General features: G+C 41.1%; 2 protein-coding genes across 3 annotated transcripts in view; one reads left to right on the top strand and one right to left on the bottom strand.

The window, feature by feature from the left end:
- The first annotated feature begins 150 nt into the window (after positions 1 to 150).
- Positions 151 to 13,565, top strand: LOC306837791 (arf-GAP with dual PH domain-containing protein 1-like). Of its 2 annotated transcripts, none has more exons than XM_079365591.1 (11): positions 151 to 434; positions 3,305 to 3,435; positions 4,235 to 4,326; positions 4,933 to 5,015; positions 8,016 to 8,128; positions 8,474 to 8,620; positions 11,909 to 11,992; positions 12,142 to 12,204; positions 12,338 to 12,409; positions 12,634 to 12,862; positions 12,954 to 13,565. In XM_079365591.1, exons 1-11 carry the CDS (start codon positions 404 to 406, stop codon positions 12,980 to 12,982), a joined length of 1,074 nt encoding a protein of 357 aa, XP_079221717.1. In that variant the 5' UTR covers positions 151 to 403; the 3' UTR covers positions 12,983 to 13,565. The 2 variants fall into 2 exon arrangements, with proteins under 2 accessions (XP_079221717.1, XP_079221716.1); XM_079365590.1 differs by lacking the exon at positions 151 to 434 and adding an exon at positions 523 to 887.
- A 236-nt stretch (positions 13,566 to 13,801) lies between these two features.
- The window catches only part of LOC306837792 (ras-related protein Rab-26-like), a 56,125-nt gene continuing 50,128 nt past the window's right edge, over positions 13,802 to 19,798 (bottom strand). The window contains exons 6-9 of the mRNA XM_079365592.1: positions 19,428 to 19,493; positions 17,759 to 17,815; positions 16,155 to 16,231; positions 13,802 to 15,251 (exon numbers count right to left, since the gene is read on the bottom strand). Of these exons, the coding sequence (XP_079221718.1) occupies positions 15,152 to 15,251; positions 16,155 to 16,231; positions 17,759 to 17,815; positions 19,428 to 19,493 (300 nt within the window). The 3' untranslated portion in view covers positions 13,802 to 15,151. The remainder of the gene's footprint in view (positions 15,252 to 16,154; positions 16,232 to 17,758; positions 17,816 to 19,427; positions 19,494 to 19,798) is intronic.

The following is a 19,798-nucleotide window of genomic DNA, read 5'->3' as shown; positions in this document are numbered from 1 at the left end:
TAAAATTAATAAAATCTGGGCCGAAAATAAGACACAAATACGCATAATTGCATTTCTTTCAAATTCTAGTTTTCTATGGCTCAACCTATCCCTTAATATGCTATCTGTGGATAAACCGATAAACAATTTCTAGTGTTGTTATTTTTCTTTCACAAATAGGACGTCTGATGACGCAGACAAAAACTGAAGCCCCGCCCACCACCAACCTGCAATCCTAATTATCCTCGAGAGGAAACAGCTGGGCGAGATTTTCTGTTCTGCCTATGATGTTGTTGTATGTTTGTTGAAAAGTAAAATAGCAGAATTGTGTTTTAAGTGACTAATGATGGGCTAGTGTCAGTTTCGTGGTAGTTTGTTATGAGTAGGTAGTCCCGCTGGAGCAACAAGGTATCTCCAGCTCTGTATGAAAAGTAACCGCGGTGACATAATGACAGGTATCTACTTGACTGCGGCAGTCTTGATACAAAAGCCTACTTCCGGGCATTAAAGACGCGAAGAAGACAGTAAATTGGTTATGTGAGTGTACTTGTGTTCAGTTTTTGTCTACATGTTTCGTGAATGCGTTTCCTATAGACAAGTGACCACTGGGGGTCTCCCTTCGGAGAGACATAGAGAAGACGTATATTGCTGTTATCCTCTAAAGAGTGTTCATTCCTTTCACCGTTCAGACTCGTGAACTTAGTCGCCCCATCAGTTGTTTTGACGCCTTTTACGCATCCACTCCTTCGCGCCCCGGGCGGCGACAGACCTCCCTTTCGATGCTTGAGTCACTGTGCCGTTTGTTGTGCATTGCACTATGGCTTCGGATCAAGAACAGAACGGAAAGCGTTTGATACAGGTTCTAAAGAAACCCGGGAATGGAAACTGTGCCGACTGTGGAGCTGCAGGTAGGCAAGAGATGACTCGCTGACAGGTGCTAGAAAGTTTTACGGACCACTTTTTATTTGTTTCTTTATACCCTCTCCTTCACTGTATGCCAATGCCTATGGTTATAGGCAGCAGACAAATGAATGGCAGTACCAGCTTTTCACTGTCTTGTTTTTTATTATTAAGAGTGTAGGTTAGGCTACCAGATTATTTTTTCTGTCAGTGGTGGCTTCTGGTCTCGATATGCTTAAAATATAAAACAGTTAATAAAAATCCTAAATCATATCACGTAAAAGCTTTCAGAACGAGCAGTAATAATTCAAGGTTCAAGGTTTACTTTGTCAATTCCAAAATATGTCAGACATACAGTGAAATTGAAATTACGTTTCAGTATAGCGTTTGAATGGACTTTTAACACGTTTACACTGTAAAACTTTATTATGTTTTGTTAGGAATTGTCATGAGCAGTATCTACTTCTTTGTTGCCTCAAGTTCAGTTTGAAGGGTCAAATATGCTTTCACCTTGTCTTGTGCATGCTCAGGTGGTAACACACCCTGTTTGCACTTAACATATCTTCCGAGAAAAGGACAGACAGGCCAGCAGGTGTGGTTCCTGAAATATTCTTTAACCACCGTGACAGTTAAAGTATTTATATTCAGGTAGTTGAATTTATTTTGTTTTGTTTCCTTACTGATAAGGCGTTTCTTATTACTGTAACAAGTGTCCAAGTGATGATCAATACTAGCATAGTATGCAGTGAACCCATGTAGCCTTTACATTTACTCCTCTTTCTTCAGGTCAGTTCATCCATGTACAGTATACTTTAAATCTTCTTTTCGAAACTGTGACATGCACATGCTTTTGATAGTAATCTAACTGCTCAAGGTGATCTATCTGTTTTAACGAGTGACCATGAGAGAAATCAAAGTCTTTCTCTTTAGATGCCAGAATCAGAAAATGTTAAGAAAAAAAAAAGAGAGGGCAGAAGTTTTATGATGTGTGCTTGAAAAAGGCTGAAAGGAAAAAAGACATGTTAAGTGCACTTTGTCATTTTGTGGACTCTTCCATGCTAAATATGATTACACCCTCCATCTGCAACTTGTCTGTGACACTTTCTGAGTGTCAATTTCTCAGAGAGGAACTGTTAGATTGGTAGAAAAGCTCGACCTCAACAAGCCACAGACCCGTACTTCAGAGAAGATGGGAGTGGCTTGCCTGTTGTCTCTTGTGTACAGATGCGCAGTCTAAGATGTGTGCGGCTGTGTGATAAAGCACAAGGAAGTAACAGAGTATTTATATTCTCACGCTTTCTTAGCAGCTGTGTCCTCGAGTCGTTAAAAGCATAATGGTTAAAGGCAGTAACAAGCTCATAAAGAACATTGGACTGGGCTCTTATTCTCAGACTGGGTTCCAAATCAACCGACAATGGAGGAGGAAAATCACATTGCATTGATCAGAGTGATGATTGTGAAAGAAATGTTTCTCAAGTTTAGGTTTTGCTTTACATTGGAGGTGTTGGAGGAAGTAGTGACTCAATTATTAAATAAAGAAAAAGAGTGTATGTAATGTGTGAATGACATGTTGCACATCCTGGTAACTCTTTAAGATAGACAGTAAATTTCCATTTCAAAAAATGTTTTTTTTTGACGTAGATATGCTAGATCTACCCTCCAAACATCCTGCATTAATTTTCCCCACTCTAATGAAAGATAATGTGAAGAAATTAAACTATAGTATCAAAAAACATTTTACAGCACATATTATCCACAAATTCTAAATTCTATGTGCAGTACAGTATTTACTATTCTTCCTATCAAATCAAATCAAATCAAATATATTACCCCAACAAACATTTTTGAAGACATTACACAGTTGAATAAGAAGCAACGGTCTTATTCTCGCACACAATCTGCTTTCATGACATAATTTTATCCAAATGTCCAAATCATCTGTTAAAACTGGAGGATTTGTATTTTTTTTCGATCCCTCTGAGGATGTAGACTAAATGGCTTAATCTAGGCTCAGAAGACAGTTTGAGTGACTCACTTAGTAACGCTGGCTTGGGAAGAGATGAGACTTTTATAGAGGGAGTTGCTAACGATGCAAAAAAGAAAAGGAGGGAAGAAAGAAATGCATAAATGTGTTATTTATCAATCTGCCTCATTCTCCAACATTTCTGGTCGGCATGAATAAACTACCTGTGATGATTAGAACCTTAATTCACAATAGTGATCATGTAAAAAAAACCTCCAAAAATGATGTTTCCTGTGTGATGGTGTTCTCTGCCTCTTGTGTAAAACACTGATTGGCTCGTGGTTGACCTCTTTCAAGTACAGCTGAGCCATCAGCGCAATTAAAAGGAAGTTCAGAAATGGCCTTGTTTGGTTATTTTAAACTTCAGTGTGCATCAACATGTGTCTTTATGATGTGTTGCAGATCCAGAGTGGGCGTCCTACACCCTGGGTGTGTTTGTGTGTCACAGCTGTTCAGGTCTTCATAGAAACATTGCTCAGATCAGCAAGGTGAAATCAGTTCTGCTGGATCCCTGGAGCGCGTCTGAGGTGGAGGTGAGTCATTCTGAGTGTGTTTCCTGTGGAAACAACAGCAAGTGTTTTGAAGAATTTTATTTATGGAGTAGAAAGGTGTTTTCTGCAGCCTGTGCCTCGCCCACTCTGCTGTATGCATCACTGTCCGCCTGCCACACAACTCCTGAATCACTGTTAGGAAGAATAAGGCGAGTCATCGTTCTCCATTCAGCACTGGCTTAAAGGCATGAGCCAGCAGCTAGCAGATAGTGTGTGTGTGCGTGCGTGTGCTGAATCTAGGGACTCTTGGACTGTAAAAGTAATTTTAACACTGGTAGATTTCACATTTGAAATATAAAGGAAATCAACCGCTGTCAGTGAGCGCAACATTAGGTTTGTGTTTTATATATATATATATATATATATATATATATATATATCTCAACACAAAATATCTTGGTCATTCTGTCTTTGTCTTTCCTGATTTCAGTTTATACGCATGGCTGATCAGTACTCTGGATATTGTATAAAGGGTTGCCTAATTATTAGCAGTTTCATAGTTATCTTGATCAGACACATCACAGATTTGCTCACTGTTAATATTACATTTATGCAAACAAGCTTTGCTTACTTATGCATACATTTACCCATTGGATGAAGGCTGATGTATAGCCATCCTAAGCTAGCTATCCACAAATAGCTGCAAATCGAACATTGAAAAGAAAATACTTTGTGGACTCAGGAGAACCTTGCATTGTGTGACCTGCCTTCATTAAATAAAACACACACTAGTACACACACATCACTGACAGACTGACTTTCTTTCTCTGCTCCTCTACAGTTTGTGGACTCTGTTGGTAACGATGCTGCCAAGGCCAAATATGAGCAGATAGTTCCCGCCTTCTTCTACCGGCCCACATACAAAGACTGCTTGTAAGTAATATACCCTCCTGACTGTCAGAAACTTTTCTGTTACCTCTGTACTGGTGTTCATCTCCAAATGTCAGAGTGATTAGGACCTTCTTCTCCACACCTCTGCTGATTAACTGTTTTTGTTCTAAAAGATGGTTAAATATTACTGATAGTACTGTTAAGACTGCTGTTCGTATTCTGTGGACAGAGAGATTTAATAATAAAGGGCTTGTAGTTTGTGTATTCTTTTCAGTAAAAAGAATATGATGGGCCGGATTCACAAAACCTTTTTTAAAAAAACAAAACAAAAAAAAACCACTTCTTGAGTGCTGGTTTCTTTTTAACTTCAGTCTTAAGACAAACGCTAAGAAGATTTCATATATTTATTTTCTTAACTTTCTGACATAAATTGAAGAAAGTCCAGACTCTTGAGAAGATAAATACAAAAGAAAATCACGAGCTATGTTATTAATATCACAAAACATAAGTCACATTTAGTGGCTGTACTTCTCAGTCAGCATGAAATGCAGCCCGATGGGTCCACGTCCATATGAGTTAATGTGTTCAAATTAAATCAAGCATAAAGTAAACACCAGAGCTGTGTGTCTAACACCAACTGTTGTTCAGACTCCTGAGGGAACAATGGATCCGAGCCAAGTACGAGAGGAGGGAGTTTATGTGTGTGGAGAAGCAGGAGCCGTACTCAGCGGGTGAGTTTAAATACCTCTAACATGCATCAGCCTATAATGCTTGACCTCCCTGCTCCCCTCTTGTGCCCAAAGCCTATTTATATAAATCTTAATAGTATAGTATGATATGCTCATAAGGCATAAATATGCAACTTAGTAATGTCTAAATAAAGAAGTTGAGGATGAGGTCTAGGGGAGAATGCTCTGCTAAATAATAGTAAATAAACAAACTAAAATGTTTTGTACAAGGTATAGGGCGTTGGAGCTTATACATAAAAATGTGGTACTGCAAGGAGTATATTAGCCAAAAGAGTATGCACAAAGAAACACAATTACAGAAGAGATGTACACTCTAATTAATGAAATAACAATAATGTGATTAAAAGAAAATTAATCGAACAAAGCTTGAACACAGTGGGTGATATAATATTTTATAATAAGAAACGCATCCCAATAAGGTGGAACAGCAAACACTTGGGAAATTAAAGTCAGCTCAGGTATTTGCTTCATCCTATCGCAAGTAAAAAGAGGGGTTGCTACTCTTATTCAAGAGCATTTCCCATTTAAAGTTAAAAAAAAATGTTGTGTTAAAGATGTGCATTATCTGTTAGTGATAGGCAACATAGAAAACAAAGCAGTCACATACCTCAATCAGTTGATTCATCTTTTTTTTCTGCAAATCCATACCAAATATTACCTCGAGCAGGTCTCGACCATTCTGTTTGATTTATTACATTATTTATATGAAATCTTTGCTTCCACCAGCTCCTCACATCTCTAGCTCTCTAATTGAAACATGTCTTACCCTTTCTTCATGATGGCTGTGTGATCTTTAGGCATCTGCATCAGCTCAATATCTTACAAGTTAACCTTCATCTGTGTCTTTGTGCAGAATCATGAACGATACACAAATACTTGAACATCTTATGTTACTGTAAAGATGCTAGGGTGTGTCCATCACAGTTGCACATTGTTTATTCACTAAGATTGTTAACTAGAACATCTTAATGTAACTGCCATATACAGACAATACATGTGCTTTTTAAGTTGCTTAAATGAGATTCCAACCATTATCATGCATAAAAAACATCTTGAATACCTTTTGAGAAACATGTTGTTCTGCTGCAGCTTAGAGGAGAGAGGGCAGTTGTCTGTATAGTCTATATGATGTACATGTTGTGCTGATAAAAAAGTGTCTGTCATCAATATGCTTTCTATCAATCATTTCCTGTTGGGACCTCAAGACATAGGACATAGGAAGCTGTTGACCCTGATAGAGACATCATTTTTGACAGCCTTACCAGAACATTTAAAGTCATTCCTGTGTAACTGCTTCTCGTCGGCGAGTTGTAGCAATATGTCATTACTCTAGCCACTGTAACAAGTGTATGCACAAGTTTGCCCTGATAAGGAAACCAGAGTGTTATGTCTTAAATCAACACAGTTCCCTTTAACCAAAACAACGGTTCTCACAGGGTCAAAATTGAGCAACCTCTCATTGCTGCAATACAGCTTTCTACTGTTTAGAAAAATCTAAAATCTCCCTTCACTAGATAAAGAGCCATTATCTGATTCTCATGACTGGGGATCTCTTGCTGTCTGTCTCTGTGCCTCTTTCTCAATGGCCTCTTGTGTTGTGTTGTGCCGAGGTTTAGGAGCATGCGGCTGTGCATCTGTGTCACAGAGGAAGAAAGGCCTTTTGTTTAAAAATATTCAAAGTTGCATTGCTGCTACATTTTTGCAAGGAGAAAGCAGCTATGTTTTGATGAGGAGCTTAAAGACACTGGGGTCTAAACAGCTTTGTTCTCCGAGGTGTTTTCAAGCCTTGGTCACTCTGCTGTAACAGTGAATGAGCCACCTCCTTCTCCTGTGATGTGTCATGTTCTTGTGTAAATCTACCCTCTGCTCTCCGCTGTGGAACGAGACTTTAGGATTCATGAATAATTGACGAAGCCATGCTGAGCCAGAAGTTTACTGCAGTCTGTGGCCTACAACATGACGACTTTATTTCTGCACAAAGGGGCAAGGAACCTCAGCAAGGGGGTGAGGTGGGGGGCAACGTAAATTATGGACGGAAGGAAAGGGATGTGGAGCATCAGACAAAGAGGCTGCATCTTTATTTCAGATCCAGTTTCCTAAAAAGTGTCAAAGTACAGGTCATTTTGTGGCTGACTTTCCTTATAGATTTTTTTGCTCATACTATGACAGACTTTTATAGCAGGAATGTTAGGATCCAACTTTTAGAGTTCAGATTCTGTACCGAGCACTGACCTGATCCTCACTGTGAGGACAATCCTGCCAGGGAACATCAGCCTTTTGTAACAGTCATTTATTTACTCTCCAGTTTATTAGGATGATTAATATGTACCATCAGTTTGGTAAAAGGAAATACAAATCTCCTAAATTAACATAAATTACAATTAAACTGTAGTTTACGGTAGATCCTTGTTGACTACGAGCTGGACAGTTTGTGCAAATTGTGTCTTGGGTTTGTGATTTGCAGAAGTTTTCAGCTTGTAGGGGAAACCAGGCTGAATAATTTATGTGTAGTAAAAGCAGTGGTGCTTCCGCCCACCACTGCTGAGCTGCTAAGAAATGTGACCACAAAAGCTGAAAGTTTGCACATAGCAATATGTGAGGTCGTCTTAACATATGGGCTTTGAGAACAAGTAAGGATAACAATACATGGTTTAAAACTCGGCAAACTTTTATTGATCACCGTTGGACTGAATATAAAAAATGGCCGTTTAATTCTAATATCCTGGATGACTTTGCTATTGCTGTGTAAATGGGAAACTTTCTAACAGGTCTGCTGCCCCCAACTCGCCAAAAACAAACTACTAATGCAGCTTAAAGTGTATCCATATGACAGAATAAATTTTTGTCAAAGCTTGATGGTCCTTTGTTTGTTTCTACTTTGTGCAAATGTTTGGTAAAGGAAACTCGGTGTAACCTGTCTTCCCTCTATACCCGTGCTCCCTGACAATGGATCTGAACTCACTGTTACTGTCCTCGTTGCAGGTTACAGAGAGGGGTCTCTATGGAAGAGAGGCAGAGACAACGGGCAATTTCTAAGCCGAAAATTTATTCTCTCTGAACGGGAAGGTGTTCTGAAGTACTTTAACAAACATGATGTGAGTTTTAATGACTCTTTTTAAATGTCTTTATCTGGGTTTGATCTGCTGATTTGATCTAGTTGGTGTTGAAACTGCCCAACTATTACCAACTTCCTGATTTCTTTGGTAAACCTGAAGATCCTATTTACATCCAAATGCTTCTTACGAGCTGTAAGTGCAAGAACATTGTGAAATTTAAAGTGAAGCTAATTACATCTTGATAAACACTACTGTCACACTGAGCTTGTTAACTCATTATAATCCTTTGATTCTGTTATTTTTCTACAGGATTTTAAGAAGCTTGAAAGTAAAACAGGCTCCTACCATATTAATGTTTTTCTTCCAATGTCGTCCCTTCTGCAGGCCAGAGAGCCCAAAGCAATAATGAAGATCAATACTGTGAACGCCACTTTTCAGCCAGAAAAAATATGCGTCCCACATGGCATGCAGATAACTTATTTAAAGGACAACAGCACTAGGAATATCTTTGTTTACCACGAGGATGGAAAGGTGAGAGCGGGACTTCCTAGTGTAAGGTGTGTCTGATTGCATATGTGCGCATCTGATGGAAATGGATTATCATTACAAGAAAGTGTGTGATTGATTTTGCTGGTTTATAATAAGCTTTTTTTTTAGCTTCTTAGATGACTATTCTAGTATAATATAATATATATCCCTGGACGCAGCTTCTGGCCTTTGGGACATGGAATGTCACCTCACTGGGGGGGAAGGAGCCTGAGCTTGTGCAGGAGGTTGAGAGGTACCGACTCAGTATAGTTGGGCTCATCTCCACGCACTGCTTGGGCTCTGGAACCCAGCTCCTCAAGAGGGGCTGGACTCTTCACTTCTCTGCGGTGAGAGGCGGCGGGCTGGTGTGGGCTTGCTCATAGCCCCACAGCTCAGCCACCAGGTGTTGGCGTTTACCCCTGTGAATGAGAGGGTTGCGTCCCTACGCCTTCGGGTAGGGGACAGGTCTCTCACTGTCGTCTCGGTCTACGGCCTGAACGGCAGTGCGGAGTACCCGGCCTTCTTGGAGTCCCTGGGAGGGGTGCTAGACAGTGCTCTGACTGGGGACTCCATTGTTCTACTGGGGGACTTCAATGCTCACGTGGGCAACGACAGTGAGACTTGGAGGGGGTGATGAACGGCCTCCCTGATCTTAACCAGAGCGGTGTTCTGTTATTGGACTTCTGTGCCAGTCACAGTTTGTCCATAACAAACACCATGTTCGAGCACAGCGATGTCCATAAGTGCACGTGGCACCAGGACTCCCTGGGCCGGAGGTCAATGATAGACTTTGTGGTCGTGTCATATGATCTCTGGCCGTGTGTCTCGAACACTCGGGTGAAGAGAGGGGCTGAGCTGTCAATTGATCACCACCTGGTGGTGAGTTGGATGGGCTGGCAGGGGAAGAAGCCGGTCAGACTTGGCAGGCCCAAACGTATAGTGAGGGTCTGCTGCGAACGTCTGGCTGAACCCTCTGTTAGCGAGGTCTTCAACTCCCACCTCCGGACGAGCTTTTCACAGATCCTGGGGGAGGCTGGACACCTCCATTGTCAAAGCCGCTGCTCTGAGCTGTGGTCGCAGGGTCTCTGGTGCCTGTCGTGGCGGCAATCCCCGAACCCGGTGGTGGACACCAAAGGTAAGGGAGGCCGTCAAGCTGAAGAAGGAATTCTATCGGGCATTGCTAGCGCATTGGACTCCTGAGGCAGCTGACGGGTACCGGCAGGCTAGGGGTTCTGCAGCCCGGGCTGTTGTGGAGGCAAAAACTCGGGCCTGGGAGGAGTTCGGGGAGGCCATGCAGGAGGACTTTCGGTTGGCCTCGAGAAAATTCTGGCAAACCGTCCGTCGCCTCAGGAGGGGGAAGCAGTGCTTCACCAACACTGTTTACAGTGCAGGTGGGGAGCTGCTGACCTCAACTGGGGATGTAGTCGGGCAGTGGAAGGAATACTTCGAGGATCTCCTCAATGCCACCGTCACGTCTTCCACTGAGGAAGCAGAGGCCGAGTTCTCAGAGGTAGACACGTCCATCACCCAAGCCAAAGTCACCGAGGTGGTTGGCAGGCTCCTTGGTGGCAAGGCACCGGGGGTGGATGAGGTTCGCCCTGAGTATCTTAAGTCTCTGGATGTGCAGGAACTATCATGGTTGACACGTTTCTGTAACATCGCGTGGAGGTCAAGGATGGTGCCTCTGGACTGGCAGACCGGGGTGGTGGTCCCTCTTTTCAAGAAGGGGGATCGGAGGGTGTGTTCCAACTACCAGGGAATCACACTCCTCAGCCTCCCTTGGAAAGTCTATCTATGCCACGGTACTGGAGAGGAGGATCCGGCCGTTTGTCGAACCTCGGATCCAAGAGGAACAATGCGGTTTTCGTCCTGGCTGCTGAACACTGGACCAGCTCTACACTCTCCTGAGGGTGCTCGAGGGTTCATGGGAGTTCCCCCAACCAGTCCACGTGCTTTGTGGATCTGGTGAAGGTGTTCGACCGTGTCCCTCGTGTTGTCTGTGGGGGGTGCTCCGAGAGTATGGGGTTCGGGGCCCTTTGCAAAGGGCAGTCTGGTCCTTGTACGACCAGAGCAGAAGTCTGGTTCGCCTTGCCGGCAGTAAGTTGGACCTGTTCCCGGTGCGCGTTGGCCTCTTTGTCACCGGTTCTGTTCATTACTTTTATGGACAGAATTTCTAGGTGCAGCCAGGGGCCAGAAGGGGTCGACAGGATCTCGTTTCTGCTTTTTGCGGATGATGTGGTCTTGTTGGCTCCATCAAACCCGGACCTTCAGCGCACACTGGGGCGGTTCGCTACCGAGTGCGAGGCGGCTGGGATGAGGATCAGCACCTCTAAATCTGAGGCCATGGTTCTTGACTGGAAAAAAGTGGCTTGCCCTCTCCGGGTCGGTTGGGAGTCCTTGCCCCAGGTGGAGGAGTTCAAGTATCTTGGGTTCTTGTTCACAAGTGGGGGGAAGATGGAGCGTGAGATCGACAGATGGATCGGTGCGGTGTCCGCAGTCATGCGGTCGCTGTAACGGTCCGTCGTGGTGAAGAAGGAGCTAAGCCGAAAGGCGAAGATCTCGATTTACCGGTTGATCTTCATTCCTACCCTCACCTATGGTCATGAGGTTTGGGTCATTACCGAAAGTTCTTCCTCTGTAGGGTAGCTGGGCGCACCCTGAGAGATAGGCCAGGGAGGAGCTTGGAGTAGAGCCGCTACTCCTTCACATCGAGAGGAGTCAGTTGAGGTGGTTTGGGCATCTGTTCTGGATAAGGGGCTAGACGTCTCTGCTTAGACTGCTGCCCCCGCGACCCGGCCCAAGATAAGCGGCAGAAAATGGATGGATATTTCAAAATACAGTCCAGTAAAAACCAAAGATGGATTAAAGGGGGTATATTTATGTTTGGAAGGGTTTTGTTTCATGCTGTGATTTAAGTCTTTGTCACATGGCATATATTGTACAACAATGACGTTTGTGCTATTTGTCTAGTTCCCTGTCTTGTAATATTTGCACACTTTTTTGTCTGATCTGTTATCTTCTTACTATGTTTTTATTTTCTTTCTTGGGGAAGCCAAAAAGCTTCCACACCTCCGATTTAAGACGGTGGTGTGTCCTCAATTTCTAAATCTTACTCTGCAGATGCTCACCATATTATTGAGATTCAGATCTAGCAATGTGAACGTAGACACCTTTGAATCAATTTTCTATGATTAAGCTTTCCATCCCTATAAATATGTATGTTTTCCTATTGTCTCGATTTTCTCCCTCTCAAACAAAAGTAAATCAAAGTCCTGCTTCTGTGTCTTGAAGGAAATGGTGGACTGGTTCAACGCAATCAGAGCAGCTAGGTTTCACTACCTGCAGGTGGCCTTTCCTGGAGCACCTTACTCTGAAGTGAGTTCACTCACACGGTCTTATTTTCAATCAAGGAGGCTGACATAAATCTATTCATGTTGGCTGTATTTGAGAGTATTGTGCAAAGTGCTAGGAAATTAAACCTACATACATATGTTTGATCAGTTACTAAATCTGCGTTGTTTTAGCTGCTGCCAAAGCTTACCAGGAGCTACATAAAGGAGGGTTTTATGGAGAAGACTGGTCCAAAGGTAATGTCAATTTTTAACAAGACTTTAGAAAAAGTCACAGATTTTTATAACCTTCGACAGCATCTTGCAGGAAATGGTAGCCAAATGCTAAGTGTATTTGCACTCCTTGTTTGTTTCCGGTTTCATCCTGTAGCACACAGAGGGCTTTAAGAAGAGGTGGTTCACAATGGATGACAGAAGACTCATGTACTTCAAAGATCCACTGGTAATAAAAATGTAGTTTAACACTGTGACCAGCAGATGGTGCTATGCCTTAACTTTGTACATCGGTCCTATTTGGAGCGTCGGTGGATTGAAACTAATTAATTCTGTTGAGTTGTTTTTTTCCCCTAAAAGATAATCAGATAACATTAGCTTGTTACTGGTTTACTCCATCCTTTTCAAGCAATGAAGAGGGCCTTTACTAAAGGTTTCTCTGTCTGCTTTTAGGACGCTTATGCACGAGGTGAGGTGTTCATTGGCGGGAAGGAAAATGGCTACACTGTGCTGCCTGCCCTCCCAGCAAACACTCAAGGCTATCGTTGGAAGTTTGGGATAACCATAGTGACACCTGACAGAAAGTTTCTACTTGCATGTGACACCGAAAAGAATCAGAAAGACTGGATCACTGCATTTCAGACAGTTATCAACAGACCAATGCTGCCACAGGAGTATGCAGGTACATTAAACACCAAGTTCTCGTTTGACTGTTTGACTTCAATAGCTGAGTCTGATTTTTAAGTCTTCTTCTTTTTGCCTTTTCTCTGCAGTGGAGGCCTATTTTAAACGCAAACCTTAACGGTGTCAGTGTTTGACGGACTTTTGGTGAGGATGAGGAGCCACAAAGCAAAGGATGTAATGGTGATATCACACTTTGGACAATTATCATTCCTACATCAGGTGTCATTCTCTTTTTAAAGGGAAACTGAATCCCTTCAGTGCTAAAATGTTAGCCGATGACTTGTTATGTAAACTTTATACTTGAAAGCGGTCAGTCCTTCGCACCTGAATGTGCAGATTTTAAATAAGTATGGCCAAGTTTGTATGAATATTAACATGAGTGGGGGAAAAAGCTAGTCAATAGCGTGCAGAGGAGCACATTGAAAAACACTCACTTGCTCAATGGATAGCAAACTTTGTGTTTGGCTGCAGTGATATTTAACTCTTGATGTATTTATTTTAACTGCCTGATTTGCTAAATGCGGCTTCTAACATTTTGATGCTGATCACTGCTGCTAAAGAAGTTGTGTATTGTTCAGTCCCTGAATGTAAACTGCGTTGTGCATTTTTATTTAACCACATTTGAGAATTTGCTTGCAATCCTTTCCCTCTCATTGTAAAACTGGGTAAAAAATTGTGGGCGGTTTAAGCTTTTACTGTGATGTTGTACCATTATTTGTCCACCAGAGGGAGAAAGAGGAAACACTGTTTACACCAGAGACTTGAGGCGTGCATATTGAAGGTGAAATTTAGATGCTGTAAAGATAAGCACAAACTTAAGCAGTATTATGATGGAGCAGCTCCGCCCTGATTGCTCTCCAGTCACAGTGGAGAAGTTGGAAAGGAAACTGTTGACCTGAAAGTGAAACATGGTCCTCCATGTTAAAAAGCAGTAAAGTCACATTAATTTCAGTTTTATTGGATTTAACTTTCAGTTACAAGAAAGAAGTTGCACATTGAAAAATAGTTAAAGCCAAAATCATTACATAACTTGGAACATTAAGTTTGGAAAATACTGTGAATACTGTACAGAGATTCTGTTTCTGTGACTACCATGAATTCTATCAAAGCAACAGTCGTATCAAAAAGAGGCAAATGCTTCTAAAATGGAGAACATACATTTTTAAGAAACATACTGATCAATGCATTTAAGAAAACATGGCACTATTATACCCCATCTATATATTCAGGATTGTTTCTAAAAGCAAGCAGCAGACTAATGTTGCACTGTTAACTTCAAATTAAGAGTGTTACTTTAGGAAACACTGACAGTATAATAAACATCTATTCCTCTCACCCTGGGCTAATGAACCATTACAGTGTTGATCTCCACGATCTTATCTTTTACAAGCAGAAATCAAGTATTTACAGCAATCAGTATAGATTACGTACAGTGTGTATGACCCTTTAAAGTCATTTCAAAACAAAAGTCATATTTATTATCAAATAGAGAGGTTGCATTCGAGCACTCCAAGATTCAACAATGATCCTCTTACTTTGGAAAAATGCCTAAAAGGTTTAATATTCTGCCAGGTATCTGAACGGTTCCTTTAAACTACTGTATACTTCCTTTTTTTTTTCATCTAGCATAAATTCTAATCTGTTAAAAGAATCAAACATTTCAGCTTTTCTGAACTAGAAACTTACAAAAAAACAAAATCGCCACTTCTATATGCTGTTATGTTAAATGAGTTCCCAAATATCCACCGCTGAATCATGGCGATGCTTAGATCGAGTTTATGCTGGTGAGCTAATTTGGCTCCAAATAGCCTGTAGAATCACTGACATGAACACTGAGGCATGGACAGGCGACACATCACTACACATCTATTATAGTAACATTCATCCAAAATGATATTGTAAAAAAAAAAAAAGACATTATGTAATTAACTCCCTTTACAATAACAAAACACAGTTGTGCAAATCTATTTGGTTGGTGTCTGCATGAAGGAGGAGAGTTACTATCATGCAGCTACAGTTATGGGGAAAACGATGTCCATTTATGACAATGACCGAGGTGAGCAGCACTCAACTTTGTTGCAAACCATAACTCGAGGCTACATTCACAGCTGCAGAAGGTGGACGGAAAGAGAGATGAGCTCAGGACTACAGTTTGGGGTTTGAGTGGAGAGACAGAAGGACACAAAAGATATTACCTCGCTGGAGCTGACTCTTCATCTCAGATATGACCATGAGTGATTCAAACACATAATACACGCACAGATCCAGAGAGCCGCCGTAGAAGGCTTTAAGACCTGCAGCAGCCAGCACCCTTCATCTCCTTATTCACGTACTCCTGCAGCTTAAACTTCTCGCTGGGATCCTTTGTGGACCGGTGCTTCAGTTCCCTGAGTCAAAGGAAGAGGACGGGACCAGGAGTAAACAAGAAGAGGAGTCACACATTGATAAACAACAATCAAGTCTATATGCAAGCAGACGACATACTGTATAAAGTAATCAAAAGATGAAATTGATAATTTGTCCTAAATATATACTGCCAAATAAAATCTCATGACATTTTTAGAGAAAAATGAAAAATGTTCCTGATTTTGTTTTCTGCTATCTTCATGTTAAAGATGTTGCCAGTATGAGCCAAATTATGTGCAAAGTAATAATTTAATCTGCAACAGACTCTGAACTGTTTCAATTCTTGATATTTTAACTTTCTCTAAGTGCAGCTTGTAATGGTTTGCTACAATATTTTTTTGTCTATTTTTTGCTCCTTGAAAGAAAAATGCTTAAGAGTTTATCAATTTATTGAAAGGCTCAAAACATACATCGTTTTAGTTCGATGCTAATGTGAATTTAGCTGATCAAAATGCCAAATCGACCTTGAAGCACCTTTCATGTATGCACAAAACTTCAGAAATTTTCTAGAACTGCATGTGTGCATGGAAACAATTTTGACTTCATCCACACTTTTCCTAGTAAAATCTCTGCAAGAATTCAAGGTTAGCTGAATGGCGAGTGTGGCAGGAAATATCCAGGGTATTTCACTAAGAGGATAGGGGGCTGTGACTTTTATCATGTGACACGTTGGTATCTTCTTGCATGTAATGAAGCTGCTTCAAACTCTTCTTTGCTTCGTCCAATTAAATGGAGCACTGATCTAAAGTCACACTGTGCTTCCTGACACAACCCCCACCACTATGAGGGACATGAGATAAAGAGCCACCCAGCAACATTTCATTTGTGTGAAAAGAGCTTTAGTTAAACCAATCCACAGCCCTTGAAGAGAGAATGATACTCACTTTGCCACAGCCGTAAAAGCCAGCTCCACATTGAGACCTGACCTGGCGCTGGTCTCCATGAAAGGAACTCCATACTCCTGCAATATCAAAGCAAAAAAAAGTAATAGGAACTTTTAGCTTTGAAGATTTGTGTGAAATTGGCTCATGGCCTCTAAAAGTTCCCAAAATAGGGACCAAGTAATTCTAAAAGCTGACTTAGTGAGTTAGTAGCCTTTAAACTTACAGTGCTCACTTTTGCTCAAAAATGTTATGACAGAAAAACATGGCTGATTGTATGTGCTTTAAATGACTGTGAACACATCTTCTGTTTTTCTTTGATAAGGAGACACGTGTGTTTTTATCTGTTAATCTTACAGGTACAGGTTTTATTATTGCATTTTTCCTTTTCCTCCTCCAGAGACAAACATTTTACGATGTAATAAATAGAAGTTTGCATGGTCGGCCTCGTTTTTTCGACCCAAAATTTGTTCCCATTCAACAATAAGAAGATAATGAGGTCATCTTTTTTTTTTTTTTAAAGGTTTATTTTTGGCCTTTTTGCCTTTATTGATAGGACAGTGGATAGAGTCGGAAACAGGGAGAGAGTGGGGAGAGACATGCGGGAAAGTGGCCACAGGCCGGACGCGAACCTGGGCTGCCCGCGCGAGGAGCAAAGCCTCGCAACATGGTGCGCGCGCTGCCGCTGCGCTATCGGCGCCACCGATAATGAGGTCATCTTTTTGCATAAGATCATTTCAGGCAACTTTCTGAAGTTTGACTAGCTGTCAGATCTCAGACATGGTCAAACACAGAAGACTAAAGCAGAGAAATTACAATGTAGTAAGTCACATCATGATACTTTTTCTTATTGACCACAAAATGTAAAAATCATAGACTTTTACAGTACAATGGTGAACTTGTTTTTTTGGGATACATCTAGCAAGAATGGCCAGATTTGTCTCCCAGCGTTTCCTCAACAGTGGAATAAGTCTCAGCCCACGGTGAAGATAACAGATGTGTTTCTTCCCTGGACTGGACCTTAAGTTACTTAGTGGCACTTTATTGCTTCCACTTCTGGAGCAAACCACTTAGCTGTTTGCCATTTGTTTTGTAAGCCTGCCTGCAAAGCAAAATAAATGTTTGCTTCTGGTTTCAGTGCTCAGCGGCTTCATCTGTTGCAGTGCCGAGGTTTATCACAGACGGATAAACATTTTGACACAGAAGGCAGGAAGCTATACTCTAAATATTCATCATGTAATCTTTCATCTACAGGAGGAAGAAAATGGCTGAGGTTTTTTTCTCTGTTCCATTTATCTTTTTGGGTTGCAGGTGGTACATTTTCCTCCAAATAGCAGAGAGTCTAAATCCTGGAGATAAAGAGCATGAAAGAAAAGAAGAACTGAGCCTTAAAAAAATCTCCCCTTTCTGGTAGATTGGTAATCTTCATATCTTCCATAGAAATTCAATAATACATACAAATACCTTGTAAAATTACACAAAGGAGAAATCCATCTTTCACTTAAAGGGCCTTAACTTCCACAGAATCAAAGTTGCATTTGAAAAGTTATTGTGACAGCTGAATTATGTAGGGAAAACTCATTTTGCATTTGTATGTAAGAATTTACCTTTGCAAGCCTCTCTCCATCTTCTCTCTTCACCACTCTCTCATGAGTTGCATCAGCCTAGTGTGACAGGAAAAACAGGGTCACACATGAGAGCATCATGCAACACCAACATCAGCGCTAAAACCACAACATCCACCTACCCACATGGCAGATCGTCACTATTTATCCACAGCTTACGTTCAAGCTTTCCTGGTGTTCAGGTCTGATTGCAGCTAATGAGTCAAGATTGGCTCTCAGAGTGCTAATTAGGGACTGATATGGAGTGTTGGGGACTGAAACTAGACCGAGCTCCAAGGCGGAGACATCTGTCTCTGTTCAGAGGGGAGATGTGAATGGCAGTTATACAAAAAAAAAATAGTGTAACACCGATATTTGCAAATTAACAGGTTGACATTATCAGACGTGTATGTGAGTGGACTGTAGAAAAACATGACTAATTTTAGGAAATTACATTTTCGGGGAAAAACCTATGATTGACTCACTTTGCTTTAGACTGGTTAAGGGTTGAATTGTTTGTATTAGAAATGTGTATTGGGAGAAGCAGATGGCCTAGCGGTTATGCCACGCCCCATATACAGAGGCTATAGTCCTTCAACGGATGGCCCAGGTTCAAGTCCGACCTGGGGCTTCTTTTCTGCCCATCATTACCCTCTCTCTCTCTTGTTGATTACACTGTACATTTAATATAGATACAATAAATGTGTATTGCTACTGATGCGCATAAGACAATATATTTTTCTATCCCGCTAATTAAGGAGCATGAAAATGTTTTCTATATTATCCTCACAGCGTTTGTATGTCAATACTTTATGACCATCAGACCCGGTAAAATGTCATCCTGCTTTCTTTTAACAGTCGAATGTGTCACTCATCTGGAATCTTTATATTGACAATAAAAAGGCTGTTTCAGCAGCATGCTGTAAATCTCTTTATATGACACCTATCCTGGGATAGCAGTTTTATGCATTATTAATAACAATATAAAAAAATAAGCGAGACATCAATAATCGCTTCAGTCTGTTTCAGAAGCAGCTATTAAAGGTCCTCACAGGAGCTTTAAACTCAAGCCCATTTGTTCCTACTGAATACAGAATCTTTAAATGTCAAATAGGATAAGATTTATTTTTAGAAAACAATGCTAAAAAAGGAAGCGTTTGGAAAACCTAAAGAAAGAGTATTGAAGTTTTGGGACTATTCATATCCAAACAAAATACACACAAGGTTCTCCAGTGAGTCACTGACTCCAAGTAAACTTCAGTGCCCACAGTCGATGTAATCAAAGAGCCTGTCAGGCAGTGTCACAGTGTGACTCAGTGATTGGTTCTCGATAGTTTTTGGACACAAATTGGATAAGCACAAAGGAATACAATAGACTGCTGATGGACTGCAGAGAAGAGAGGCTTTTTGCTACTAAGATGATTTTTTAAAAACTGCATAAAGGCTGTCTTCCATTTTATCCTCTACTTTAGTTACTATAAAAAAAGCTCTAACTTATATAAAAAAGCAACACGATTTATTTTATCAAGTAAAAAATTTGTTTTTTCAAAGTCAGAAAATAATTGGACATATCACAAACTAACCATTTTGGCTTCAAGTTTAACGCAAAGCTCAAGTGTAAATTCCTCTCTGTTTTTACCTACAGTCATAAGAATTTCCCACAATGACTTGCCTTGTTTCCAAGCAGCATGAGGACCACATCCTGCTGGGCGTACTCATGGATCTCAGTCAGCCATGCCTGGCAACAACACAGGACAAAGAGTGGAGAGAGAGAGAGGTTAGAGGAGCCATCAGACGTTATGGGTGTGTGGAAATCTATAAAAAAAAAAAGGAACAACCTGACATTAGCGAGAGGGAAGTAGAAACGTGAAAAATGAGATTTAGGAAAAGAAAACCTTGCCTGGGACTCGACAAGGACGAGGATGAGCATTATATCTAACAACAACAATAAAGAGAAAACAGAAGAAAGCAGCATTTAGAAAATGGATTCAGTTAGAAAGGACAAAATAAAATCCACAGATTAGATGGAAAGACTGAGGCAAG

This window comes from Symphodus melops (genome assembly GCF_947650265.1).
Source record: "Symphodus melops genome assembly, chromosome: 17".
Lineage (NCBI taxonomy): Eukaryota > Metazoa > Chordata > Actinopteri > Labriformes > Labridae > Symphodus > Symphodus melops.
This window is presented reverse-complemented; position numbering and strand designations above follow the sequence as displayed.

What these genes read in the sequence shown, in the direction of transcription:
- LOC306837791 (XM_079365590.1), top strand. Translation starts at nt 797, where the DNA reads ATGGCTTCGGATCAAGAACAGAACGGAAAGCGTTTGATACAGGTTCTA. An exon ending in GCAGGAGCCGTACTCAGCGG is followed by an intron (nt 5,016 to 8,015) that starts GTGAGTTTAAAT and finishes TCCTCGTTGCAG; the next exon opens with GTTACAGAGAGGGGTCTCTA. An exon ending in AGTACTTTAACAAACATGAT is followed by an intron (nt 8,129 to 8,473) that starts GTGAGTTTTAAT and finishes TCCCTTCTGCAG; the next exon opens with GCCAGAGAGCCCAAAGCAAT.